Source organism: Papaver somniferum, unplaced genomic scaffold (genome assembly GCF_003573695.1).
Source record: "Papaver somniferum cultivar HN1 unplaced genomic scaffold, ASM357369v1 unplaced-scaffold_81, whole genome shotgun sequence".
Classification (NCBI taxonomy): domain Eukaryota; kingdom Viridiplantae; phylum Streptophyta; class Magnoliopsida; order Ranunculales; family Papaveraceae; genus Papaver; species Papaver somniferum.
This window is the reverse complement of record NW_020651082.1, coordinates 3294953-3321116: the sequence shown is the minus strand read 5'-3', so window position 1 is coordinate 3321116 and position 26164 is coordinate 3294953. Positions and strand designations below refer to the sequence as shown.

The 26164-nt window shown below is 36.7% G+C and overlaps 1 protein-coding gene and 1 long non-coding RNA gene across 3 annotated transcripts; both read right to left on the bottom strand.

Moving 5' to 3' along the window:
- Window positions 1–11769: 11769 nt before the first annotated feature.
- Window positions 11770–13403, bottom strand: LOC113345368. The gene is made up of 5 exons (XR_003358107.1): window positions 13188–13403; window positions 12987–13041; window positions 12300–12369; window positions 12151–12205; window positions 11770–12068 (listed from the first exon to the last, which is right to left on the bottom strand). It is a non-coding gene; the product is annotated as an uncharacterized LOC113345368 (long non-coding RNA).
- A 2447-nt stretch (window positions 13404–15850) lies between these two features.
- On the bottom strand, window positions 15851–19419 carry LOC113345328 (vacuolar protein sorting-associated protein 20 homolog 2-like). 2 transcript variants are annotated; one of them, XM_026589116.1, is made up of 6 exons: window positions 19096–19418; window positions 17880–18032; window positions 17579–17731; window positions 16813–16896; window positions 16189–16354; window positions 15851–16126 (listed from the first exon to the last, which is right to left on the bottom strand). In XM_026589116.1, exons 1-6 carry the CDS (start codon window positions 19195–19197, stop codon window positions 16101–16103), a joined length of 684 nt encoding a protein of 227 aa, XP_026444901.1. In that variant the 5' UTR covers window positions 19198–19418; the 3' UTR covers window positions 15851–16100. The 2 variants fall into 2 exon arrangements, with proteins under 2 accessions (XP_026444901.1, XP_026444900.1); XM_026589115.1 differs by having other exon boundaries at window positions 15851–16354; window positions 19096–19419.
- Between the last annotated feature and the right edge of the window lie 6745 nt (window positions 19420–26164).

Below are 26164 nucleotides of genomic sequence, written 5' to 3'. Positions count from 1 at the left end.
TGTATTTGTCAAAAGTCCATTCATTCTTTTACCAGTACGTGAATACCGATCACGAACGACTTTACTTTTGACAAAGTATGGTACAAACATAGTTCACGGACGTAAACACCAATATACCATAAAAAATTGCAATATAACAAATCATAAAGATTAATACTGCAAAAACATAATCTTCCAAATAGTTTTTAGAATTTAAACCAATAAACCTAAAAAAAAAAAGAACAAGAAGATGAAAAATAATAGCTATGTGTAGTCACAATCATTTCTATTCAAAGCACTAGTTATTCTTCTAAACAGAACAAGAAAAAATTCTCATCCGAAGATTTACTAGGCATCAGGACAACCTCGTAATGCACATATAAGATGATTTTTCCTTAGAGGGTAGAATCAATCTTTTTCTCCCGGATTTACACCAAGAATAGCTACCAAAGGCGTATAAAAAGATTTTCAAAGAAGAACATACAAAGTCATTAGCGACCATGCACCATAGTTCACATAAAATGATTGTGAACATTCAAGAATTCCATAGTAATGCGTACTACTTCCCATTCTTGAACTTCCTTCTTTGTGATTCACCAACAACATTCTTGTAAAATCTACAAATGAGCTTAGAAGAGTGCTACTCCATGAATCCAAGTGCCCAAGTCCAAGAGAAGTGGAACAAGTGCAACGATACGGAGCAAAACACTCAAAAACAAGAGACAAGACAAATACCAATCTTAACTCATCCAAATTCAAGGTTTCTCATTTCCATTTTGAAGATAATTCAAATAGGAAGAGAATGCAAAAAGAATGAGTTCATTCTGAGTTCGGACGAAGAAGTTACGGCCAAAACAAGTCGACCGAATATTGACGTCTACAGGCAAATATGCATAACGGGTTTGCAAAGGAATTTTCAAGTCCGCGAAATTAAGCCCCTGGATTTTGTTTTAAAAAGATGTTATGCATATCTGGTAGGTGTACCATGAAGTCCAAACATCCCGAACTACTATTTTCAAACCTAAACGTTTAAGAACCTTAAACACAGATCAAGTTAGATAGAAATGAACAATAAGCAAGGTACATGGATCATTATAAAAACATAAATTTTGCTTAGGTTTATGTTTGAAGAATCCGGTTGAATTCTACAGCCTTACCGAACATAATCTGTGTGCCCCAATTCCCGTGCTTCCCTCACCGTATACATAACAGGGCATTCCTTGGTGAGGTTGCACTTACAACACAATCAAGTTGTGTTGGGGTGAACAACGTCTTGCTCACCACAATTGACCTTTGGATTATCATGAAAGAGATCGCTTTTAGAACCTTTCACATCCAATTCCATTTTTCCAAAAAACTTGTTAAGTTCCAATATCATGGATACTGCCTTCTCCATAGTCATGGAATTTTCTGGAAGATCATTCCTCTTCATACTCAAAGTATCATTGGATTTCTTTGGTACCCACTTCTGAGTGTGTTTAGGAACAACCGGAACCTTCTTCCCATTGTATTCTTCTAGAATTCTCGGAAGAGAATTGGATTGACTATTCTTTTGCAAGTTAGTCTTTCTCCAATTGGGAGCATCGGATCTTGTCTTCGTCTTTACGAAGTTATCCTTTTGATAACCATTACGATTGTGAAAAGGATTTGTATGACGTTTATAAGCAAATCTAGGATTATCACAACACTGATTCGTTTGCCTAAAGGTTGGACAGTTACATCCTGTAACGTTAAGGGGATTAGTCTTAACATATGATCTTGGTTTCACAACTTCTTGTGATGCCCAAACAAGAACATCATGAAGTTTCTCATTCCTTATACGAAAACTACATCTCTTTTCCAGGTGACCTTTATTTCCGCAATAGTGGCAAACATAAGGAATGTTCTTACCTCGATCCGTGTGTGCTGACTTGGGAGGTTGATATACTTTGCTCTTTCGGACTTTAACTTCTTGTGAAGGTATTTCACTTTTGCCATCAGTGGAAACCTTTTGTTGAGAAGAATCACTAGCCTTGACAAATTTTACCTCTTTGCCAATACTTGGAGAATCTATTCCCTTATAGCCCAATCATCGTGTATCACGGTGATTTTTACTTGCTCCTAGCATAGTGGTTAATTTGCTTGAACTAGTATTGAACTTTTTCAAGTCATCTTCCAATATCTTGATTTTATCAAGAGCAGCAGCTAAATCAGCCTCAAGGCGTTTTTCTCGAGTGAGACAAGCACTTTCTCTGTCATCAAAACTAATTTGTTGAGAGTTAAACCTTGCTTCAAATTCTGCAAGATTCTCTTACAACAAAAAGTACTTTTGATAAAGATTATCACATTCAAGTGACTTCATACGTAGTTTTTCCTTAGAATCCTTGAGGATTGATTCGTTAGAATGATTCGAAAAATAAACACCTGCGTAACATCTTCTCAGTTTCTTGTTTCTCGACAGAGAGGAGTCAGAAGAGGTGTAACATGAGAAGTTGTAATCTTCTTCATTCTCCATGAATCCAAAAACTTAACATACTCTGAGACTTTCTCATCAACATCTCTATCAATATCTAAATCACCTTCATCAGAAAGTTCATCAAATTGTTCTTCTAGGAGAGTTTCCCAATCAACAGTTTTTACATCAAGAGAATGTTTAGATATTGACTTAGATGTGACAGTTCTCTCAAGTATATCCAAGCTTTTAGAATCATCTAATAATTTCTAAACTGGTACGTTATTAGAGATAGACTCGTCCATAATCAAATCGCTACAAACACAGACTTATAAGGTATTTAACGTGTTTGCCTGCTCTAATACCAATTGAAAAGGCGGGGGTCTAACAACACCACCCAATATTTCGCTTAGCAATCTGTATGGACTAACTCCGAAATATTTTCTAGATAATCAACTAGACAATCAGACTCAATCTAGGTAAAAGTATCTCAAGGAGTTAATATCTCTTTCTTGTTTTGATTTACTCGAGCTAATAGAAATCAGCGAGTCTTTAATCAAACACAAGGAATAACTTGGATGGTACCAAAGACCAATATCCAAGGATCAATCAATGACAATCAACAACCAAAGGTTGGATTACTCTAATTGATGATCTAACACGTACAACTTGTATTATTTCAATTATAAAGATAAAAAAATATAATACGGAAATAGAAATAACACAGACACCAGAATTTTTTAACGAGGAAACCGCAAATGCATAAAAACCCCGGGACCTAGTCCAGATTGAACACACACTGTATTAAGCCGCTACAGACACTAGCCTACTCCAAACTAACTTCGGATTGGACTGTAGTTGAACCCCAATCAATCTCCCACTGATCCAAGTTACAGTTATGCTCATACGCCTCTGATCCCAGCAGGATACTACGCACTTGATTCCCTTAGCTGATCTCACCCACAACTAAGAGTTGCTACGATCCAACATCGCAGGCTTTGACAATAAACAAATCTGTCTTACACAGACAAGTCTATCAAAGGATCAATCTGTCTCCCACAGATAAACCCTAAAGGTTTTGTTCCGTCTTTTGATAATAATCAAGGAGAACAGGAACCAATTGATAATCCGGTCTTATATTCCCGAAGAACAGCCTAGAGTTATCAATCACCTCACAAAAATCTTAATCGTATGGTAGCGAAACAAGATGTTTCGGAATCACAAACGATGAGACGAAGATGTTTGTGATTACTTTTTATATCTTGCCTATCGGAGATATCAATCTCAAGCCAATCAATCTGATTGTACTCGTACGATAGAAGATGCAAGATCAGACCACACAACTACAATAAAAGTAGTATCGGTCTGGCTTCACAATCCCAATGAAGTCTTTAAGTCGTTAACCTGATTTTAGAAGAAGAAAACCAAAGGTTAAAGGAGAATCGACTCTAGTATGCAAACTAGTATCACAGTAAGGTGTGGGGATTATTTTTGCACAATACTAGATGTCTCTTTTATATAGTCTTTCAAATCAGAGTTTGCAATCAATGTTAGCTTAGTAACAAAGCATTCAATATTTACCGTTAGATGAAAACCTGATTTAGATTCAAGCTAATATTTCTCAACCGTTAGATCGAAAACTTAGATTGTTACACACACTTGACAATGCACGCTTATAGGTTTGTTAACCGTACCCAAACATATGCACTTGTTGGTTCAATAGTAGTTAACCAAAAGGTTAGACATATGAGCATTTCATATCAACCATGTTCGTCTTCACCATAACTAGTTCAAATGACTTCAAATGAACTAGTTAGAGAGTTGTTCAATTGCAAGGAAATCTTATGTACTACACAAGACACAATTTAAGCAAAGATGATTTGATTCATTTGAATCGGTTCATGAACTTTTATAGCCACGGTTTGCAAACTGCATTCCTTAGTCTTTTTAAGTTTAAGTTCAGAAATCATCTTCAGATATATAACCTTCTTAAGTTCGCAGACTAGGTTCGCGGACTTAAGAAACCGGGCAGAGTTTACAAACTCCAGCAGAAAATCTCGGCAAAATACCTTCCGCCGGTTCGCGGACTGGGTTCGTGGACTGATACTCACGCAACTAGTTTGTCAACTCCAACAGAATTTCTCGGGATGAGAAGTTAGGCAGTTCGCGGACTTGGCAACAATCCATTCTTCCGGTTTCTCTTGATCAACAAAATTCGCAAACTTTGGTTCAAGGAATAGGACTTATACATAAATGTGTTTCCACAACAATGCTTATGTCCATCATTGGTTATGTAATCTAAACTCTCATTTCAATCATTGAAACATTCTTAGAGGACGTTATATAGTTGTTACACCATTTATCGTCAAAGTAATTTTCAAAGTGATTGAAACATATCATGACTTTCGTCACTAGCTAAAGATAAACTTGATCGAAGCGAAAAGCTTACCAACACATATTTCGAGATATAGATAGGCGAGGTATACTCGGACCGAAATACCAAATGTATATAATCCAAGTCTATATATATAGCATACGACTTCTTGTCTCAAAGAGTAGGAGATAGAGTAGTTATACTTTTGAGTGATAGATAAGTTCAAGTCTTCACATACCTTATTGTCGAGAAGTTCCACCGGTTCCTTGAGTAGTTCTTCTGCTTGTATGATGAATCTCCATGAAGTCCTTGAGATCAACTACACTTTCTATCCTAGTCCTAGACTTAGCTATAAGAGACTAGAAATCAAGACTTATAGTTTTGATCACTAACATTGACAAACATGCTTGAGATAGCAACGCATGCGAGGTTGACCGAGAAATGCTCTAACAAGCGGTTCCTTCCTCGTCCTACCCCTTTTCTTTGGAACCAGCGCTTCCGCGAACCTTGCTTCTGAAATCTCACATCCGGTTGGATCTCGTTTCTTACGTGCCTCGTTTTCACATTCATGTTGACTCATTTTCTTTCAACTTTTTCCTTTGTTTTCTCCTTGCCGTTTTAGTTTGTGGTCTACCGGGAGGATCTCCCTTTGTTGGCTCTTCACTTTGTGTTTTCCATGGGCGTGTAATTAGCATTAATTGGCTCAACAAGACTTTTTGGCTAACCGAGTTGCCACGTGAGTAAGCTTCGTAGAATTCCGTTGCTTCGTTCGTATCCCATGGTGATTGTCCGGGATCTTCCGTAGGGGAAGAGTCAAAAGATAGTTACTTCCAAAACGGATCTATAACCTCAATAGGTATCATTTCTTCATACTTCACAAGCATATGACGAAACTGGATCCCCAATGAAGACATGTCGGTACAAATATACAGATCACCCGGTTTGCGGTTGTTTATCTCCTTTTGCATTTCTCTCATCATATGTTTTATTTCCCAATGAGAGATGTTGAACTCTATTCCTCGGAGCAACTTACCATATGCTAAATATGAAGTCTTATTTTCCATTGAGCTTTTATCAAAAGCCTGCTTGATCCTATCGATATCACTCTTAAAGTATTGTTTCATTGCCTCGGTGACCGTAACCACGTTTCCTTGTCCGGATTGGATGAGATATTTAAATCTCCCATGAGAGGACTCCGCTATAATAGTTACTTCATTCCCGTAGTGTCTATACCGGTTTTTCCATGCACGCATAAATTTCTCCTTGAACTTATCCAACCATTGAGTCCGACAATACCATATGACAGTCGGGTAAACTTCGTTCCAATTGACAATAAACTTGTCCAATCTCTTTTCTTACATATCCTCGGTACGAGACCAATAAACTTTCTCCCAATCTCTTAGAAACTTCAACCACTTTATATTATTTTTCTCATGTTCTTTGTCCACTCGCTCTTTAATCTTTCCTCCTCCTTCTTCTTCTTCTTCTTCGGGTGATAGTTTGTTCTTGTGAACGTCTTCCTCTAGTTGAACAATCATTCTCTTCTTAATATCCGCCTTTGTGGGTTCAAAAAATGCATGACAGGTTTTTATCACATTTTGACGTATATGGTATGTACATAGGAAATTTTGTGCATCCGGGAAGACGTCGGATATTGCATTCATTAATGCGTCATCTTGATCGGTTATGATGATCCTCGGAAGTTGATTTTCCTGGAAGAACCTTTTCAATTGTCGTAATGCCTAATGATAATTATAGTCCCTCTCCTTTTCCATTAAACACCAAGCCAATATGAATGTTACCTTGTCCGATGTATGCCCCACGATGTTGAACAACGGCATGTTGTATTTGTTTGTCTTGTAGGTGCAATCCATCATAAGAACACCACAACATGTATGAGCCAATTGTGAAATCAAAGTATGCGAAATGAATATTTGAAGGAGCTTGTTGTCCGGACCTCTTTTAACGACCCTCCCTTCCCATTCCACTCTTTTAATAGTTGCTTGTGCGCTATAAACTTTACGTAGAGAAGACACGTTCGTCTCATCCTTTTCATTGAAGCCTCTAAGAATTTGTCTCGGTTTGATAAATTCTTTGGTCAATCTCTTTACATCCTCCATTTCATGAGGTTTTATCTTCGCACCTATGGAGTGACCAACAAAATCCTTCGGATCCCGGTGGTTATGACGGCCGAACCAAACCGCACAATCCCATTCATTGTTCTTGTCATTTAAATGGAATACAAGCTTAAAGGGACAATTATCCTTCCTCGTACGAGTCGTGTGTACCCTATTAGTCTTCTTTGGATATACATAACCATTTCTCTTTTGGATATTCTTCTCCTTGTATTGACCACTTCTCTCGCAAACCATCTCAAAACGATTATTTGAACGTTGGGTATTCCTCACCAACACACACATGTTCTTAAGAGACGTCTCTTTAGCCCAAGAAATTGCTTCCTCTGGAGATTTTATTCCCTACATTACAAACAATGGGAGATTATAAGGTTCATTACAAACAATCCATTAGTAAAGTTCAAAATAGTAGGTGAAAATTATTCTTTGGAACATACCGGAGGCATTTTATAGTATTCCGACGTATCCCGACCAAGCGGCCTTGCATTTGTTGGATAAATATACGTTACAACCTAAGGATCGTATGAAAAGAAAATATATTAGTTCCACAATAAATTAAAAGACTATGCCGCACCAAAGTTCCGGCATGCTCGAACAATGTTCCGACATGCTCGAACTGAACCAAAACCGATGACCAAATTTAAAACTCTTTCCGGCATACACATTTATTTAGAAATCAATGTTGGAAGCATAGGTGCCGGCATGCTCGTTATCTACGGTTCCACGCCGGTACTGTGTTCCAGCGTGGTCCATAATTAATATCCAATGCCTGGATTTAGCTTTGGAAAACACTTCTTCCTGTATGTTTTTTCATAGGTACCGGCATGGTAAGGTTAAAATTGAATGATGCCGGTTAACGTGCCGCATTCATGTATCCTAGTGAATCCACGCCGGAAAACAATGTCATCTCGTTAATTAATCAACTACGCCCGGTTTTTAGCTTTGGACGAAACTGCTTCTGGATGTTTTTCATGCAGTACCGGCATGGTAACCTTAGAATTGAACCATGCTGGTAGCATATTCCGTAAAATATTCCGTGGTAAGTAAAAAATAACTTTTGTACCGGCATAGTTTTTACGTTGAATACTATGCCGGTTTTATTTTCAAAATGAGGGATATCGAGCTGCCGGCATAGACGAAGTATGAATACCATGCCAGTAATGATGCTTCCGGCATTGAATTCATATCACGTCTATGCCGGCACACAGCTTTTTCAGCTGCAAAAATGGTGGATTCAAAGAAAAAAATCAATTTTTCAACATCTTAGAAGCTTTACCTGAGTATTTGGGATGCTTGTATGTTGTGCTAGTTTACTTTCTTGTGTAGGTTCTTCAAAAAGCTCTTCATTCTCATAAAAATCATGATCCAAGGGTGTTGGTTCATCAAAAACTTGCAATTCTGAGTTGTTGTCATTAGTTGAAGATTCAAGATATGCTCCTTGTTATAGTTGAGCTAAAGATTCAGCAGCAACAATTCTCTCTTCACAATCATCCTCCATTCTCACCAAAAAAAGTTCCCTCTCAATTTTTTTCCCTCCTTCTACTCTCACCTCACTCACCCAAATAAAAATAAAAATATACACTAATCAATTCACAAATACTCAAGATTTTTTCTAATTATAATTAAACACTAAACCTGATTAGTGAGGAGTAGATTAGGAATTATATAAAATACTTAGATAAGGGGTGACCCTGATTTGATATTTGGATCCAGTTTTTGTCATTTTCCTCTATCCTTAAATTAGTTTTGATATCCCTCATTTGCGCGTTCTTTATCAATGCCAAAAAGAAGGGTCAAATACCTTTTCAAAAGAAAAGAAAAAGTCTTTCTCCTTTCTTACCTAAAAATTCTCTTAACCACATCCGTAACCAAAATGAGAAGGGAAATAAAAAGGAAAAAATAACATTTCTTTGCGCAACTCTTCCACTATACACCCATTACTCCTTGCCTGCATTTTCCATTTCGAATTCAAAATCATATCAAAAGTCCCACCTAAATCTCCACTTTTGTTTCCATTTTGATTTGTCCCCCACTAAAGCCAAACTAAAAAACTATAAATACAAGAGAAGAAGGGGAAGGAAAGTTCATCAAAAGACATCAGGAAGATCGAAAAACAACACATAGCATCTTCATATCACGAACATATTCTCTTCGCACCACATTCAGAGTTGTAAAAAAGAAAGCGAGCAAAGAAATGGGTACGAATGCAGACAAAAGAAAGGAATCTAATTCCTCTTTGGATCACCAACCATATGTACCTCTTCAATTCTATATATCTTAAGTTTGAGACATTAATTGATGCTTGTGTTAATTAATGTTTTTATTAGTAATGTTCTTCTATTCGTCTAATTAATCAAATATCGCCTTTAAACTTTTAAGAAATTGGCATTAAATTGATGGTACTTTAGTTACTTTCAGCTTATTTGCTGAAGCCAAAAGCCATTGTAAGAAGTCCTCCAAATTTCAACATCATCCTAGGTATAATTATTACCTATTTGTTCCATAAATTAAGTAGTCATGCAGGAACATGATGATTTCCATCTTGTAGTAACACCCTGATTACTATTGTTCCGTTAAGAATTGCGTTTAATTATTAATCGTCCAAGTGGGGTAAATCAAAACGAGGGTATAAAGCGGAATTTTCTCCCACATTAGACCCAAATTCAAAAATAATAATTGGTACATTAACCTCCTGTCCGTTGAGCTAATTTGCAGGTTAATTATTTAATTTCGAAATTTCATCAAATTTCGAATTTTAACGCAGAGTTAATTTAGCTCTAAATGACGGACTAATAGTTGGATTAAAGTATTCACCAGAATTATATTATGCATTGAGTTCTTTGCCATCACATCCGGTTTTGCTCTAAAAACCCTCGCAATTAAGTCTATCGTCGACCTAGACTTTAGATGATCTTTATCATGTTTAGGATTACCCTTAATCCTTTACTATCATGATTAATTTGGAGTCGAACTAGACTCTTAAATAAATGTAGAAGTTGGCCAAATCCCTCTAGACACCTAAAATAATAAGAGTTGGCATAGACTCTTGATCTCTAAATCCATAATCAAAGCTTCGCCCAGCTTATAACTATGTCTCTATTCAAAATAGATCATGCATGAAGATCTATTCTCAATCTTCATTAATTTATGATATCACAAGCCTGATTATGTAATTTTTGGTAAAATAAATTATAAATATTCCTCTTTAATCATTTAATAGAGGACAATCGTATGATTGAGCGGTTGATGGGTGCCTAACACCTTCACATCCCGTACTAGAATCTCCTTACCCAGACTATCTGATAGCAGACGAATGAGCACATAGACATTACTCCTCGTCCATAACCCACAACAATAATAATAATAATAGAGGCCAGCGAGAAAGAGAGATAAAAATCTCTCCGACCCATACTCGACGGACACCCTCTACGGTTTCCACAGTGGCGACTTCACCGGGGATGCTAATAGATTTAGCTTTAAAAAATGATGATTGGGAAATGTTTATAGTTCAATTTTTGTTATATTGATTACCAAAACAAGCTTTACGATTTCAGGTACCCAATCAAAATAAGCAACTTTAACGGAGAAAGGAACTTCTATTCGCAGTTGACGGAGAAAGGGAGGAAGACTAGTTAAGATGCCCTCTTCACAAACCGAGCACGGGGAAACTAGCAATCTCGACGCTCTCACCTCAAAGATAGAACAAATCATTGAGGAAAAACTCGCAAAGTTCTTTAAGAAACTGGAAGATGAGGCCAGAAACAATGTGAACAACAAAAAAGGTTCTAATTCTCATCAACAAACAAACGGTTCTGGACCCGAAGGCGCTCCTCCACCACATGAAGAGCAAAAACAAAATAGGGAATCCAGGTGATGGTAACGAAAATCCACCACCAAACAAATAACACTTGGAATTCGTGATGAAAAGACTGTCGATAATTGAAGATAGTACCGGCGTTGAAAGCGAAGTCTGGTACATTCCACCAAAAGGAAATCTTCTTGAAGGTTTCAAGTTTCCCAAGATGGAAAAATATAATGGTCGGGGACCCCCAGGGTAACACATCATAATATACCTCAAGTACCTAAAGCCCCAAGGGTTAACCGGCGACTGGATGTTAATTTGTTCCACCAAAGCCTGACTGGACTAGCTCTTGATTGGTGTCAACATGTAGAAAAATCAAAAATATCCACATGGCCAATTATGATTAATTCGTTTGTCGAACATTTCACCAAAAGTACGGATCATACTGTAGCCTTACACCTACTTGAGTCCCTCCGACAAGGGACACATGAACGGTTCATCGACTGGATGAGTCGATGGGGTTGGAAAGTTTTCGAAATGTTCGAACGTCCATCTGAGGAAGCACAATTGAAAATGCTAATGAAAAATATTTCGATGTCTTACAAGGTATTTCTCATAATGTTCGCACCCGAAAATATTTCCTATTTTCGAAGAAAATGAGCTAGCATTGAAGACGCGATGAAGGACGATGCATATTCCAGATTTCTTACGGGGCAAAGCTAAACAAAGAAGAAGGAAGTCAACTATGTTAACCCAACCCTTTCCACCTGGACTAATTACATTAAGGCAACAGAGAAAGCACGAGCGACCGAAACGCTTCGTCAAGACAAAAGTCGGCGTGAACGGTACGTCGAGAAAAGATGGAGCAATACTAAGGGTGCACACGGTACGGTTCGGCTCGGTTCTTGACGAGACCGAGTACCTGTACCTCCCTAGCCTCGGTTCCAAAATTTTGGACCGGTACCTGTACCTTGTACCTCGGTTCCGGTACCAGTCGGTACTTTTCCTAACAAAAATATATGTCTTTTTCTCTGACAATCTAAGTACCTGTTTTTACCTGTTTTTCAATATATTAAGTATTACTAATATCTCAAATTCTCATTCAAAGCAACAACTAATAAGTAGCAATATTACTAGCAAACGAAACAAACAATGTCTTGAAAATATGAAAAAAGAAGTGGCAGTAGGCAGTAGTCACAGACACACACACTAAGTCTTGAAAATGAGAAAATCTGAAAAAAGAACAACTAGCAGTGCAGCTAGTGCTGCAGTAGTCTTGAATCTTGATCTTGTAATCCATGTCAGCAGCACTTGGGGTGTCATCAGTATTGATAGGACCAAGTAACGCTGCAAAAACAAATAATAGCAGTTAGTAACTATTAGACTATATCTATCAATGCCAAACACAAGTAATAATGTAATATGTTACCTTCTTCAATTTCAACATCATGTTATCTTGTAATTGCCAAACTAAATTAGCTTATCTATCAACACAAATAGTTAGACCTAACTCACACGAATAAGACATAATACATGTGACCAAGAAACTTGCAAAATAATGCAACTACTCTCTCTTACCTATGTAGAACAAGGTCAAGAAATTGCACCAAGCTCCCACAATGGATAGAACCCACAATCCAGCAATCAACTAATAGAAAGCAACAACCTTAATCAACAAGTTGATAAATACCAGAGCCAAAGCAATTTCCAAATCTGATACAAACTTGTAGACATAATTCTCATGACTACTACTACAATTTCCAAATATGATAACACAATTGAGTTTGGTCCCAAAAGAACAGTCATTTAAAGAAGTTCACATATTCAATAGCATTCAATAAACATAGAGAAAGATATTTACATGTACATATGACAAATGAAACACAAGTATTCTCTGGCACTGAAGATACTACAATGACTGCAACAAAACCACTCATAACATAGAGAAAGATACTAAAACATTGCATTTACTAAAAAAATTAGATGAGCAATTTACTAAAAGTCTAAAACAACTTTATATATCTAAGAAAAATCATTTTGATGAGCAATTTTATCAAACACTATTAGTGCATTCAAAAAATTACAGATTCTTAAACATTGCAAACCCTTAGAAGATTTTGATGCTTAAACATTGCAAACCCAAATGATAAAAGATTTTGATTGCATCCACACCACACCCATCATTAAATCATTCTATTGAACCTAACAGAAACAATCAAGTTTCCCAAAATCAAATCTAAGCAATAAACAAAGAAGAACACATACCCCTCAACTGGATCAGTTCTTCAGGCTTCTCCTCTGAAACTCTACACCCAATATTCTGAAAAAAACAAAAATTAAAAAAAAAAATCCGTCAATCTCAATCACAGGCATACAAAAATTAAAAACAAATTGAACAAAAAAGATGAAACAAATCAGGTGATTAAGAAAGAAAGAAATAAGGAATTTTCAGTAAAGATTACTTACCCCGTGATTAAGATTCTGAAATTGTTCTTCTTATTTTCTTCACACCGGAACTAGAAAACATGCAAAAACTGTAGTACAAAGAGATACGAACTCAGTTTGATGAAGAAACGAAGATTTGAGGGTTTTTTTTTTACTTAACTTTGGTAGAGATTGGGTTAACAGAGAAGAAGTTCTTCTCCTTCTCAGAGAGAGGAGACGAGAAAAAAAAGAAAGAAAGGAAACTGAAACCCTAACCCTAGTATGTTAGTTTATATACCCCCTTTAATCTAACGGCTAATACTGATCCCTTATCCCCTAAATCTAACGGTTTTTATTATTCGGGACTTTCGGTCCGGTACGGCACGGTACTTGTATTGGACCCTGTACCTGTACCTCCAGACCTCGGTTCCTATTTTTTGGACCGGTACCTGTACCTTGTACCTCGGTTCGGTCCAAAACCAGGTACGGTTCCACCGGTTCCGGTTCGGTCTGTCGGTCCGGCTCGGTTCTTGTGCACCCTTAAGCAATACTCGTGTGTTCTCTAAACTAGATGGAGAAATCAGTGATTTCCTTCCCATGTTAGTTAAAGATAAATTGATTCAACTTCGGTATACTTAACCCATGCCTGATCCCAGGCCTCGGAGTTACGACGAATCAAAGACATGCAATTATCATCAGGTCCAGGAGTATGATACTAATTCATGTTGGGTCTCGAAACATCTTATCCAAGATTTATTGGATGAAGGAAAAATAGTCATTGAGGGGGCGTCAAAGCAACCCAATATCCAGCAAAATCCTCTCCCAACGCATCCGGGGAATCAAGGTGTCAACTTCATTGGAACCCACGACACCGAAGAAGGTCGGCCGCTCCCAATACAGAAGGAGAATCCGACAAGCCCAACCCGGGAAACTGAAGAAACAATCCAGGAATGTATGGTTATTACATCCCTAGGGTTGCACTTTCCTAAAAGAAAAAAATTTCCTATGTATAACGGAAGGGGCTCTCCAATTAAGCACCTCAAATCATTTCTATGGTACATGAAACTTAACTGGTAGTGCGTTGGTACGGTATTCAACTAATGACCGCGTCCAGTATGCAACATGGCTGACAACAATCAATGCCTTCTTCGACTATTTTTCAGAGATTCGCCCAGAAGCAATCAATCAAAACCTGGAACATTACTTTGAAGAACAAAGAGAGAAATTCTGGAGGACCAACGCTAGAATGAAGGAGCAATCATACGATGGAAGCATCTGCATGATAATTCCCCACGAAGCTGCAAAGGACGTCGGAACTTCTTCCGACGCCAAAAAAAAAACAACTTGGCAAGAATGGATGATGAGGGTCCACAACTGACGAAGGATGACCCGCAAGAATCCTCGTGGACCCCGAAAGACGGTATTTGTATGTTTAATGCACCTTTAAATTTAAATAAAAATCCAACAACAAAAAAAACTGAAAATTTTGAAAAACTAAAAGATATAGAAAGTGTGATATCATAAATAAAAGAGTTTGAAAACCAATACGATATCTTGGATTTGGAGGATGACATTGCAGGAAATTTCGAGTATGAGGATGAAGAAATGATAACTTGTCTAAAAAATGTTCCTGAAGAAATCCAAAACAACATAGAAAAACATGAAAAGGATCCAGAATTTATTGAAGAAGAAACAATCAACTTGAGGACGGAAGAACAACCACGAAATGTCAAAATCGGGAAAACGTTATCCGCGGATGAAAGGACAGAGATGATCAAGCTACTCACCGAGTTCGGGAACGTCTTTGCCTGGTCTTACGAGGACATGCCCGATTTGGATACTGACTTGGTGGTTCATCGTTTGCCCACTTGTCCTCATGTAAAGCCGGTCAAACAAAAGCTCATGAGACTAAGGTCAGAATGGACCTTAAAAGTCAAAGAAGAAGTGGAGAAGCAGCTCAATGCAGGTTTTCTCAGAACAGTTACTTATACTGAATGACTGGCTAACATTGTACCTTTTCTGAAGAAAGACGGAAAGGTAAGGATGTGTATTGATTACCGCAACTTTAACAAAGCAATCCAAAAGATGATCTCCCATTGCCGCATATTGATATCTTGGTCGACGACGCCTCCGGTCAAGGAAGCCTTTCATTCATAGATGGTTTCTCCGGATATAATCAAATCAGAATGGCAGAAGAAGATATGATCAAAACATCCTTCATCACTCCATGGGGAATATTTTCTTAGGTAGTTATGCCTTTCGGATTGAAAAATGCCGGAGCCACATACCAACGAGCCATGACGACCATCTTCCATGATATGATGCACAAGGAGCTAGAGATTTATGTAGATGACATGGTGGCAAAATCTGCACATCTACCAGTCCTAGTATTTCAGAGAGATCTTGAAGTTGCATTGAGGTCTTCTCTGCAGAGTCTACCCGAAGCTAACCCTAGTTTCATTACTGAAGAGAGTTTAGATGCCATAAAAGTTACTCCAAGTGAAGTTGGTATAACAAGAACTAGCAGTAGGTTGAATAATAGTGAAGGAAAGGCAATCCAAATAGGCGTTCAACTGTTACAATGAGAATGTCAACAGTATCCCTGGTCCCAGATTGGAAGCTAATATATAAACTGAATGTTAGAAAATATCCAGACTTTACAATGATACATTTTGCATTATATGGCACGAAGATACACAATGATATTCAAGATAAAATAGGACAACTTTACAGATTATAAGTAACAAGTTACGCAGTTTCAATCTATAATTTCGCGGTTTAAAATTAAACGGTGTATATGTTATTGAAGGACAAATGCCTAAAAATTTTGGACACAAAATGTAGCAATTACAATGTAAAGAAGCTGTACACTGGTCAGAAAACATCCTCAGGTTTCATCATTAAGACACATTTGTAGCTACTATACAGCAATAACCATCTCTGAGTCTGTGCTGATTAAGCAGGCAAGGGTTCCTCCAATACTGCATTAAAAGATCATAAAGTTAAATTTCTGAGAGAGAGAGTGAGAGAGAGAGAGAGAGACCTTTTCTTCGAGTAGACACTCTGCCTGATGCCTCTTCTCCCCCATCTGCAACCACGACAGGGGTCTTTTTGGGCACATCTGGGAGCGCCAGGTCCTCATCACCGCTAAGTTTCTCCAAGGATGTCGCTGAAGGACCAGGAACTTCTGGCATATCTTGAAGTCCGAGCTGAAAATAAATTATTTTAAAGAGGTTAGAAGAAAATTAAGGTTCTAGGTTTCAATTGAAAATAGGAAGAACAAAAATAGAGATGAAAGTAGATACAGATAATACAGACAGATTGTTATAGTTAAGTGCACAAGCTGGATGTAGATGCAATGTTAGAGAAGGCTAGCTTCGGGCCTTAGGCATATAACACAACTAATCCCATTTAAACTTTGAAGAAACAAGTCTTGTCAAAAGGATGGCTCCGTAACATTATTCCAAGTTCCAACTTAAAAGAAACGAACTTCGAACCTATGTTGACAATAACTACCAATACCAGGTCCCTAACTGTTGGTATATTAGGTCTAGCAGACAACAAAGAGGACACCTGCCAATGGGTTAAAGCCACCTAATCAGATCCTGACATGTAAAAGAACAGTAAAGCTTGTGAAGCCAGTACTGTCAGTAGTTAATATACATACTTCTGTTTCCAAGTTATCAAACTCTGCCAAAACATCTTCTTCGTCTTCAGCTGATAACTTCTCCCCGAGTATCGCATTAATTTCCTACAGAAAAAGGAAAAAAAGTTCTGAGTGCTTTGGGACTAGAGATGATCATGATATAAAGTAATGAATCACATTCTAGCCAAGCCAATACAAACAGGTGAATTATCAACATCTACATAAGGTTAAAGGGAAAATGAGGGTTAACCGGTTAACAAAATTAAGGCTGACTTAGAACGTTATTAACATATTATGCATCCACATCAAACCAGCTGCCACACGTTATTTCACAGTCACTGCACCATTGTCTCAAGCAAATTTCTTATCAGTCCAGAGTTTCTTCCTTGCCTATCTGATATCAAATGTTGCAAACATCTATTTTTGGGTCGTGCTAGCCTTCCTTTACTTGGTGGGTAGTGGTTTTATCAAGTTCAATTTCCAGTTTAGATTTTAGGTGTATTTTCTGCAAGACAACATGAGACTTGCAAGAAGGATTGAATGTGAACAACACAATAAAGGGATAGAGATTTTGGATGAAGTAATTATGTATAAAGCCTAAACTCGAAGCAGACTTAAAGTGGACCTGACTCATCCATCTGGGCAAGCCAGCTGACTGAGATGTTGATTAAAGAAAGAAGACAAACATAACAAACCACACCACAAAGACATCACGTAAGGAAAAAGAAAACCCTAAGCTCGGGCAACACATGATTGTTTAAAAGTATTCTAAAGTTATAAAACTCACATCTTGGTATGTGTGCGCTTCAGCAGTGTCATCCATCAACTTCTGCACATCATCCAAATTGATCTCACCTTGTATAGCTTTGATAGCATTATTTCCTGCTTTCAAGCTCTCAAAGATGGCCTTTTGCTTGCTTGTAAGCTCAATGTCATTCAACTAAACCAAGATCCAAATGAAAAGGTCAAATGTATTGTTTATAGCAAAATATTGTATTCTACGACATAGCAACTTAAGACGAAGTCCAGATTTTACATTTTTGACAACCCCGAAATATTGCAATGCGTTTTGTTTGTGAACTACTTACTTGTTGCTCGACATTCATGATCCAGGTATCAACTTGCTTTAATAATTCTTCCTGGGTCTTTTTCTTCTTTAACGCAAGTAAGGCCCTGTCTTTCTTCTTCTCACGAATTAATTCTCTAGCAGCTTTCATCTCAGCTTCAATCACAGCTTCAAGCTGAAGAAATCACATGAAACAGAAAGATGGAAGAAGTCACACAAAGATATCATTGGTGTTTTCATGTCCTACTTCTCACACAAGAATTCTTCACAAGACTGCTTTATAACTAGAAAAGAAGGGAAGCAATAAAATAGTCCCAGAGTCCAGAAGCCTAGTTCCAGGTTATGGTTTACAATTTAAACAACCCATGAGAAACTCAAACCACAAGCATGATTTTCAAACAACATACTTGGGAAGAAAGAAAAAAAAACAGAAACACACATCATATTTTTATTCATGAGTACTACATGGAAACACTTTTCCAAAACTTCCAAAATACTTGGGCTGAATTATGTGCAACTGTGCTATGGTATGTATGGAAATCCATGTGCTTAAACATATTTGAGAAAGTCACAATGTGTGCAAAGGAAACAGCAAAGCACATTGCTAGCCACATCAATGAGTATTTGGCTATTAAAGAACCAGAGAACAACAACCACCACCATGTGCCATACAACTTTGAACAAGCCCAAAGAAGATTAAATGAATTCAGAATGGACTGGATAAAGCCAGATTTCCTAATTCTAAAAATAAACTGTGCTAGCTACATTAATAATTTGTCAGGTAAAACTGGGATAGGCCTTCTGGTAATTGCAGAGGAGCAAGAAGTTTTTGTATCAGAGGTACTGAATCCCCACAAAATTTGATGGAGATGGCACAAAAAGCTTTTCAATGGGCAACTAAACTAGGAGCAAAATTGGACATTGAACCTTGCTGCAATTGGAAGTGACCTCCCAGATTGTTCTTGTTGGGAAGGCAGTAGACTTAAAAGATCTTATTATTCCCATGTTACCAATTGATGTCTTGATTGAAGTTCCAAAATTGAACTTCCTGTCATTCTTCGGACATTCAAATATAAACCTCCCAACTTCACATGTTATAAGAACACACTTAACACTACCCTATGGTCATCAAACAGGCTCTAAAGTCTTGCCCTAAAACAGTCTCGAACATTTAATAGTTTCAGCTAAATTTAGAAACAAACAAAGTAGAAACAAAGAAGAATTGATTGAGTAAAAACCTGTAGTTGATACTGCCCAAGCTTTCTTCGCTGTGTTTTTAGAGAGAGAATTGCTCTATCAACATCTGTAATTTTCGGTTTCTTCACGAATATATTCCCCATTGCTGTATGATTTATTGTCTTCTTCTTACTAATCTGATGAAGAATTTGATTTTGAACTAGTTTATTCGGAATTTCGGATGAAAATAACAGAAAAAGAAACCCTAAATTGTGAAATTCATTTCTCCCAGACGAAGTAACTTCCAACGTAGCTTCGCTGGAGAAAGAGGGCAGGGGAGAAGAAGAGAAACTATACTGAAAGGATGCGACTTGGTCTCTTAACAAGAAACGACTAATAATCCCTAACCGAGCCTAATCCCAAGACGAGAGAGCTTACACTACAATTTTACAAGGATCGAACAATTATCCGGAGACAAGCCCATATCCACCGAACCAAGTGCAGTAATTCTAGCTAGCTTTGATTGACCGTCTCTTAGGGCAATTCCTATGGTAATGGCCTAACCCATTTTTTTGTTGATCCAGGTGGGTGGGCAAACTGGCTTTCCACTATGGTAAAGCACTGGGCATTAGAGCGTTTGAGACACACGCTAGAGATCTAAGATGAAACGCTGGCGTTGGAAGGACAAGCGTTGAAGCTCAAAGCTTCAATGCGGCGCTTGATCCTAGCACGCTGGCATTTGCAGAAAAAACGCCAACGGATAGTTTTTTTAAAATTCAAAATTTACTTTTTACCTCTATAAATTACCATCAATTTCAAACATCACACCAAAATTCACTTCTCTTGAATTTTATCTTCTAAAATCTATTTCAATGGCTGAAAAAGCGATCACACTTTTTTGCGATGCAAAACTTAAAGCTGTTGTTTCTAAGATATGTGGGAGTTTTAAAAAAGATTGAAAATTGTAAGAGGGAAGTGCAAGTTTTTGAAGTTGCTCCAAGAAAATGTTCCGCTAAAAGGCAAAGAAGAGCTCCGGTTTTGAAAGTTAACAACAAAAAATTGAAAAACAAAGGCGAAACTGTCAAAGAGCGCGTTGAATGGAAGATACGTCAAATGAAGATAAACAGGAGGCCGAAACTTGTACTTGGTTTTTATTGAAGTTGTTCAGTATGTTTTATTTCGATTTTAAAACGTACTAAGTAAACTCCAACTACATTTTATATCTTGTAAAAGAGTTGGCATCAATGAAAATAGTTAGATTTTAAAATAGAGATTTCCACTTCAGATTAAGCGAAATTTATTACAATTTGAACTTGCAAAAAACATCAAACTACATTTCAATAAATTCCAACAAAAACATCAAACTACATCAAATCCAGCGACATTCTCTTCGTAGAGTTCATAGCACTCAAAATGCTTAAACTCTCTTCCGCTTTCTTCAGTAAACTTGGTCTGAGCGATGGTTTTCTGTAAAACAGATAAACAACAAGTGATTACCCTACCAGTGATTACCCTATGAAAAAAATATGCTTTGTATATAGTTATATCATCTTCTTCGATAAACTTGAGCCCACGATTTCTAACAGACATTTCTACAGAGTGAGAGAGATTAAGAGTTTTATAAAAAAAAAAAAAAGATGTGATTCTAGAGATGGGAAGAATGGAATTTATAGGTCGAGAAAGAAGATCGAGTTGTTGGAAGTGTAGGCGTTGGTAGTAAAACCGCGTGGCTTTCCTTTAAGCGCCCGTTTGGATTACCATATGAGTTGGCGTTTGTAGTAAAACCGCCCGTTTGAATTACCAACGCCTATTTTTTTGTTATAAAATATAACACTAAGGGTGGTCTCTCAACCAAACCAACAGATTTATTTCAAACTTAAATCCAAATTGAAGAAGGAGTTATTACACTGCAAGCATTTTGGATATGGAGATCACGAATACAAACATTGTCCACAGAGAATCAGTGGACGCTCAAAGCCCGATTGCAAGACTTTTATGCATTTACGGACTTCTTATGAAGATGACACATATGGAAGGCATTTCTGGGAATGTTCTAAGTGTTTTTTGATGGAGTGGTCTGATTAAAGTTGAAGAACAAATCGATTCACTATGATATTATGTTATTTAGTTTGATGTTTATTTTGTGTTATTACGATTATCTAAAACCATCAACACAATAAGTAATTTAAAAATTTTCTCGATTAAACATTGCACCTTCAATCTCATAAATAATACACATACTGCATTGAACAACCACATCATACATGAGAATAAAAGAAATACATTAGATTAAAATAACTGCTACATAGGCGTCAATTCTTGGCGGTGGTGGAATTCCAAGGGCGATGTAGGGATCGTATATGTTGAGCACTCTGAAAAAGCGGGGATCTAGCAACCTCACCCAATATTTCGATTAGAAATCTGTATGAACTAACTCCAATATACTTTCAAGAGAATCAACTAGACAGTTAGACTCATTCTTAAGAAAGATATATCAAAGAGCTAATATCTCAATTTCTCGATTCAATCCTTACTCAAGCAAACAAAAATCTGCGAGTCTAATTGAATACAAGAGAAATAACTTGGATGGTACCAAAGACCAATATCCAAGGATCAATCAGTTACAATCAACAACCAAAGGTCGTATTTCACAATTGGTCGATACAACGCACAACCTGTGATATTTCTATTATATAACAAAATATAATGCGGAAAAGAAATAACACTGAGACTAGAAGTTTTGTTAACGAGGAAACCGCAAATGCAGAAAAACCCCGGGATCCAGTCCAGATTGAACACACACTGTATTAAGCCGCTACAGACACTAGCCTACTACAAACTAACTTCGGTCTGGACTGTACTTGAACCCAAGTCAATCTTATACTGATCCAAGGTACAGTTCCACTCCTTACGTATCTGATCCCAGCAGGATACTGCGCACTTGATTCCCTTAGCTGATCTCACCTACAAGTAAGAGTTTCTACGACCCAAAGTTGAAGACTTTAATAAACAAATATGTATCACACAGAAAATTATACGATAATAGATAAATCTGTCTCCCACAGAAATGCCTACGAGTTTTGTTTCGTCTTTTGATAAATCAAGGTGAACATGAACCAATCAATAACCCGGACTTATATTCCCGAAGAACAGCCTAGAATTATCGATCACCTCACAATAATCTTAATTGACTAGCGAAACAAGATATTGTGGAATCACAAACGATGAGACGAAGATGTTTGTGACTTCTTTTTTGTATTGCCTATCGGAGATATCAATTTCAAGCAAATCTTACGATTGTACTCGTACGATAGATACAACAAGATCTAATCACACAACTATAATAAAAGTAGTCTGATCTGGCTTCACAATCCCAATGAAGTCTTTCAGTCGTTAACCTACAGGGTCTCGAGAAGAAACATAAGGTTAAAGGAGAATCGACTCTAGCTAACACAACTAGTATCACACAGGAGGTGTGGGAATTAGGTTTCCCAGTTGCTAGAGTTCTCCTTTATATAGTTTTCAAATAAGGGTTTGCAATCAATGTTAGCTTAGTAACAAAACATTCAATATCTACCGTTAAATGAAAACCTGATTAAATTCAAGCTAATATCTTTCAACCGTTATATCGAATCTTAGCTTGTTATACAAAAATGAAATGTATTTCATTTAGGTTTGAGTAACCGTACCTAAACGTGTACACTTAGTTGGTTCACAACAATCAACCAAATGGTTAGCCATATGAGCACTTTCATATCAACCATATTCTTCTTTACCACAACTAGTTCAAATGACTCAAATGAACTAGTTAAAGAGTTGTTCAATTGCTTACATCTTTTGAAGACACAATTGAAACAAAATCGGTTTGATTCACTTGAATAGATTCATGATCATTATAGCCACGGTTTGCAAAGATTGCATTTCTTGTAATGTAAATGTTTAAGTTCATGAACTGGCCGATTTGATAAAGTAACCAGCTTAAGTATACGTACGGGTATACGTACCTAAGCAACCGGATTTGAGTTGGTTTTGGTTTCCAACCTCAGCAGAAATTCTCGGGTAGAAAACTTTCGTCAGTATGCATACGGGTACGCATACTTAAGGTGACTGGTTAAGAGTTTGTCAATTCCCAAACTCAACAGAGATTCACGGACGTGAACTTCCGTCAATACGCATACTTAACCTGTCTCCTTCACCAATTTCGTACACACACATATGCATACACTTGGTTCCCGGTTCATGGATTTATAAACTAATGTGCTAGCACACTATATATGCTTATATCCAAAGATGGTTACATAATCTCAACTCTACACTTCAATCATTGAAACATTCTTAGAGGATGTTATATAGTTGTTATTCACAAACTATTTTTCATCAAAGAGATTTTCAAGATATTGAAATGTCAACATGAATTTCGTCACGAGTAAAGATGAACTTGGCTAAAGCGAAAGATTACCAACACATATTTCGAGAAATGGATAGGCGAGTTAAACTCGGCTCGAAATAGCAAATGTGTATAATTGAAATCTATATACGACTTTTGTCTCAAGAGTAGGAGATAGAGTAGATAGACTTTTGAGAGATAGATAAGTTCAAGTCTCCACATACCTTTTAGTCGATGAAGTTCCACTGGTTCCTTGAGTAGTTCTTCGTCTTCATATGATGATCGCGGTGGAGTCTGGAGCTCAACTACTCTTAATTATCCTAGTACGAGACTTTAGTTATACGTAGACTAGAACTCAAGACATATAGTTTTGACAAACAAGCTTGAGATAACAACGCTTGCGAGTTCGATTGAGCAATGCTCTAACAATCTCTCCCTTTGTCAATTTTAGTGAAAAAACTATCAATACATATGGATTACAAAATAAGTAAAACTTTGTAGCTTCTCGTCCACATGCATGATCTCGTTGGTTCTTCAACATTACTCGAAATCTTAGTCACTTCCAAGTACTCCAATGATTCCAAAGGTTGTAAGTTCAGCATTATCGCTGTAGAAAATATGTATCCATAACAATAAGAAAACACAAGCTCTCAATCATTGTTATACAGTGTCATAGTATTATTACACAGCATCAAAGTTCAATTGTATCACAACTTCGACAACAATATTATGGTGATATGTATCACTCCCCCTTAGTCAATACTTTCATCTCAACATGAAAACCACTCCCCCTTACATAATGATTCGAAAATCATATGTATTTGTAGTGTGAACTACACATTAATTTTCCTCCTTTTTGTCAATAAAATTGGAAAAGGTACGAAAAATAGTGGGATCCTAATGAAATTTCCATGGAGATGCTTCGAGACCAAAGAAAAGAACATATCAACTTGTTTAGATGCAATCATAAAGCCGAAGCTAAATGCATTCATCAAGGAGTTTATAAAGATACAAGATAACCCCTATAATATTCCACAGCCGCACTCCCCACAAAGATATAGAAATTAAGCACAAGTTCAAAAAGAACTGTCCCCCATAAAATTTCATTCCCGAAAGAACAACAAGAGTGACCTTACTTTTTACTAGGAAAGAAGGAATTCTTTGGACTCCAAAAATCACAAAGGAAATGATTTTGTATCCAAAAATCTCAACTAAACTAACCACGAGAACCCATGATTAATTTAATAGGAATACTCAACCAAATTAACTACAAAAGAATTCATAATTAATCTAGTTGGAAATGCTCACATAAGAGAACTTACGGAGCCACACAGTATTTACATAAAATATGGATCATGGAAGATCGATAATGCGGAATAGACAAAGATTCATTCTATTTTCATAACGACATATAATAGACATAATCTTTGTAAACAAAAATTCAACCCATCTTCCATCAATTATTTGCATAATGACACAATAGGTTCAATTTTTGTTTGTCAAAAGTTCATCGATCTTTTATCAATACATGCATATCGACATATGAAAGAGATAACTTTTGACAAAGTATGGGACAATCAAAGTTCACGGACGCAAACACATATCCCATGGAAAATTGCAATATATAAAACCATAAAGATTAATACTGTAAAAATCATCTTCTAAACAACCTCTCGCCTCTCTGATCACCTTAAATAACATGTTAAAGATCGTAAAAACAATGAATATTATATAACGACTGCATTTTTTTTTGAGAGAAAACAAAAAATTAAAAAATAAAATAAAAGGGGAATGTTGTTGAGATCCACAACCACAAATTTAACCCAGTTTGTTGAAGCTGGTAGTGTTCAAATAAAAAAAATATTAAGTTCACGGAAGATTTGTTTTAAGTTGAGAGAACGAAAATCCAAAAGAGGGTGAAAACAAGTGGAAATATGATTAAGAAAGAAAAAGGGGTTATAATTGAGAAAACTTCTAAAGAAAAACAGAGAGGTTTGAGTTTCGAACCCAAAACTAAAATCACCATCCACAGATTACTACTCATAAAATTAGGTCTCTAAAATCTACCATTAAAATCGTGTATAACTCTATTGTGTATTTATAAAATGAAGAGCAATAGTTCATCGAATGTTGCTTTCGATTTAGGATCAGGATCCAAAGTATAATTGAAGCTATAATTGTTTGGATTGGGATTTTATGTTAATTGATTCAGAATTTATCATATATTTGCTGGACCGTAATGACTATATAAACATAAAATTTCGTGAACATTATCATGACCAGTGAGAACCATGAAGACAACCGTGTCATATTAGGCGTTGTTATCTATTACTTAAACATTTTTTAGAGAAAACAGGTGGCGCACTGTCAATGGTTGGGTGACGCAATGTCATGATAAAAATAATAGTAAATAATGGTTATATAAATACGTTTTTATTAACTAATACTTAGATTTGATAACAATTATATAAATGTCCATAATGGTGGATATGGTGGAGTTGATGAGCAATGGAGATGACCAAAACGTTATGGTGTTATGGAAAATGGTGATGGAAGCTATTTCGGTAACAAGAGTGGTGATGGATGGTGTTTTGGGGGTGGTAACTATTGTTGAACAACCTTGGCCGGTTAAAAATAAAATGCACTCATGTCCTTCAACTATGCTAGCGGGTATTTGATTAATATCTTTTTTTCTGTTTTTCCAAATCGAGATAGTTGCATAGTCTTATATGACTTTTTTGCTT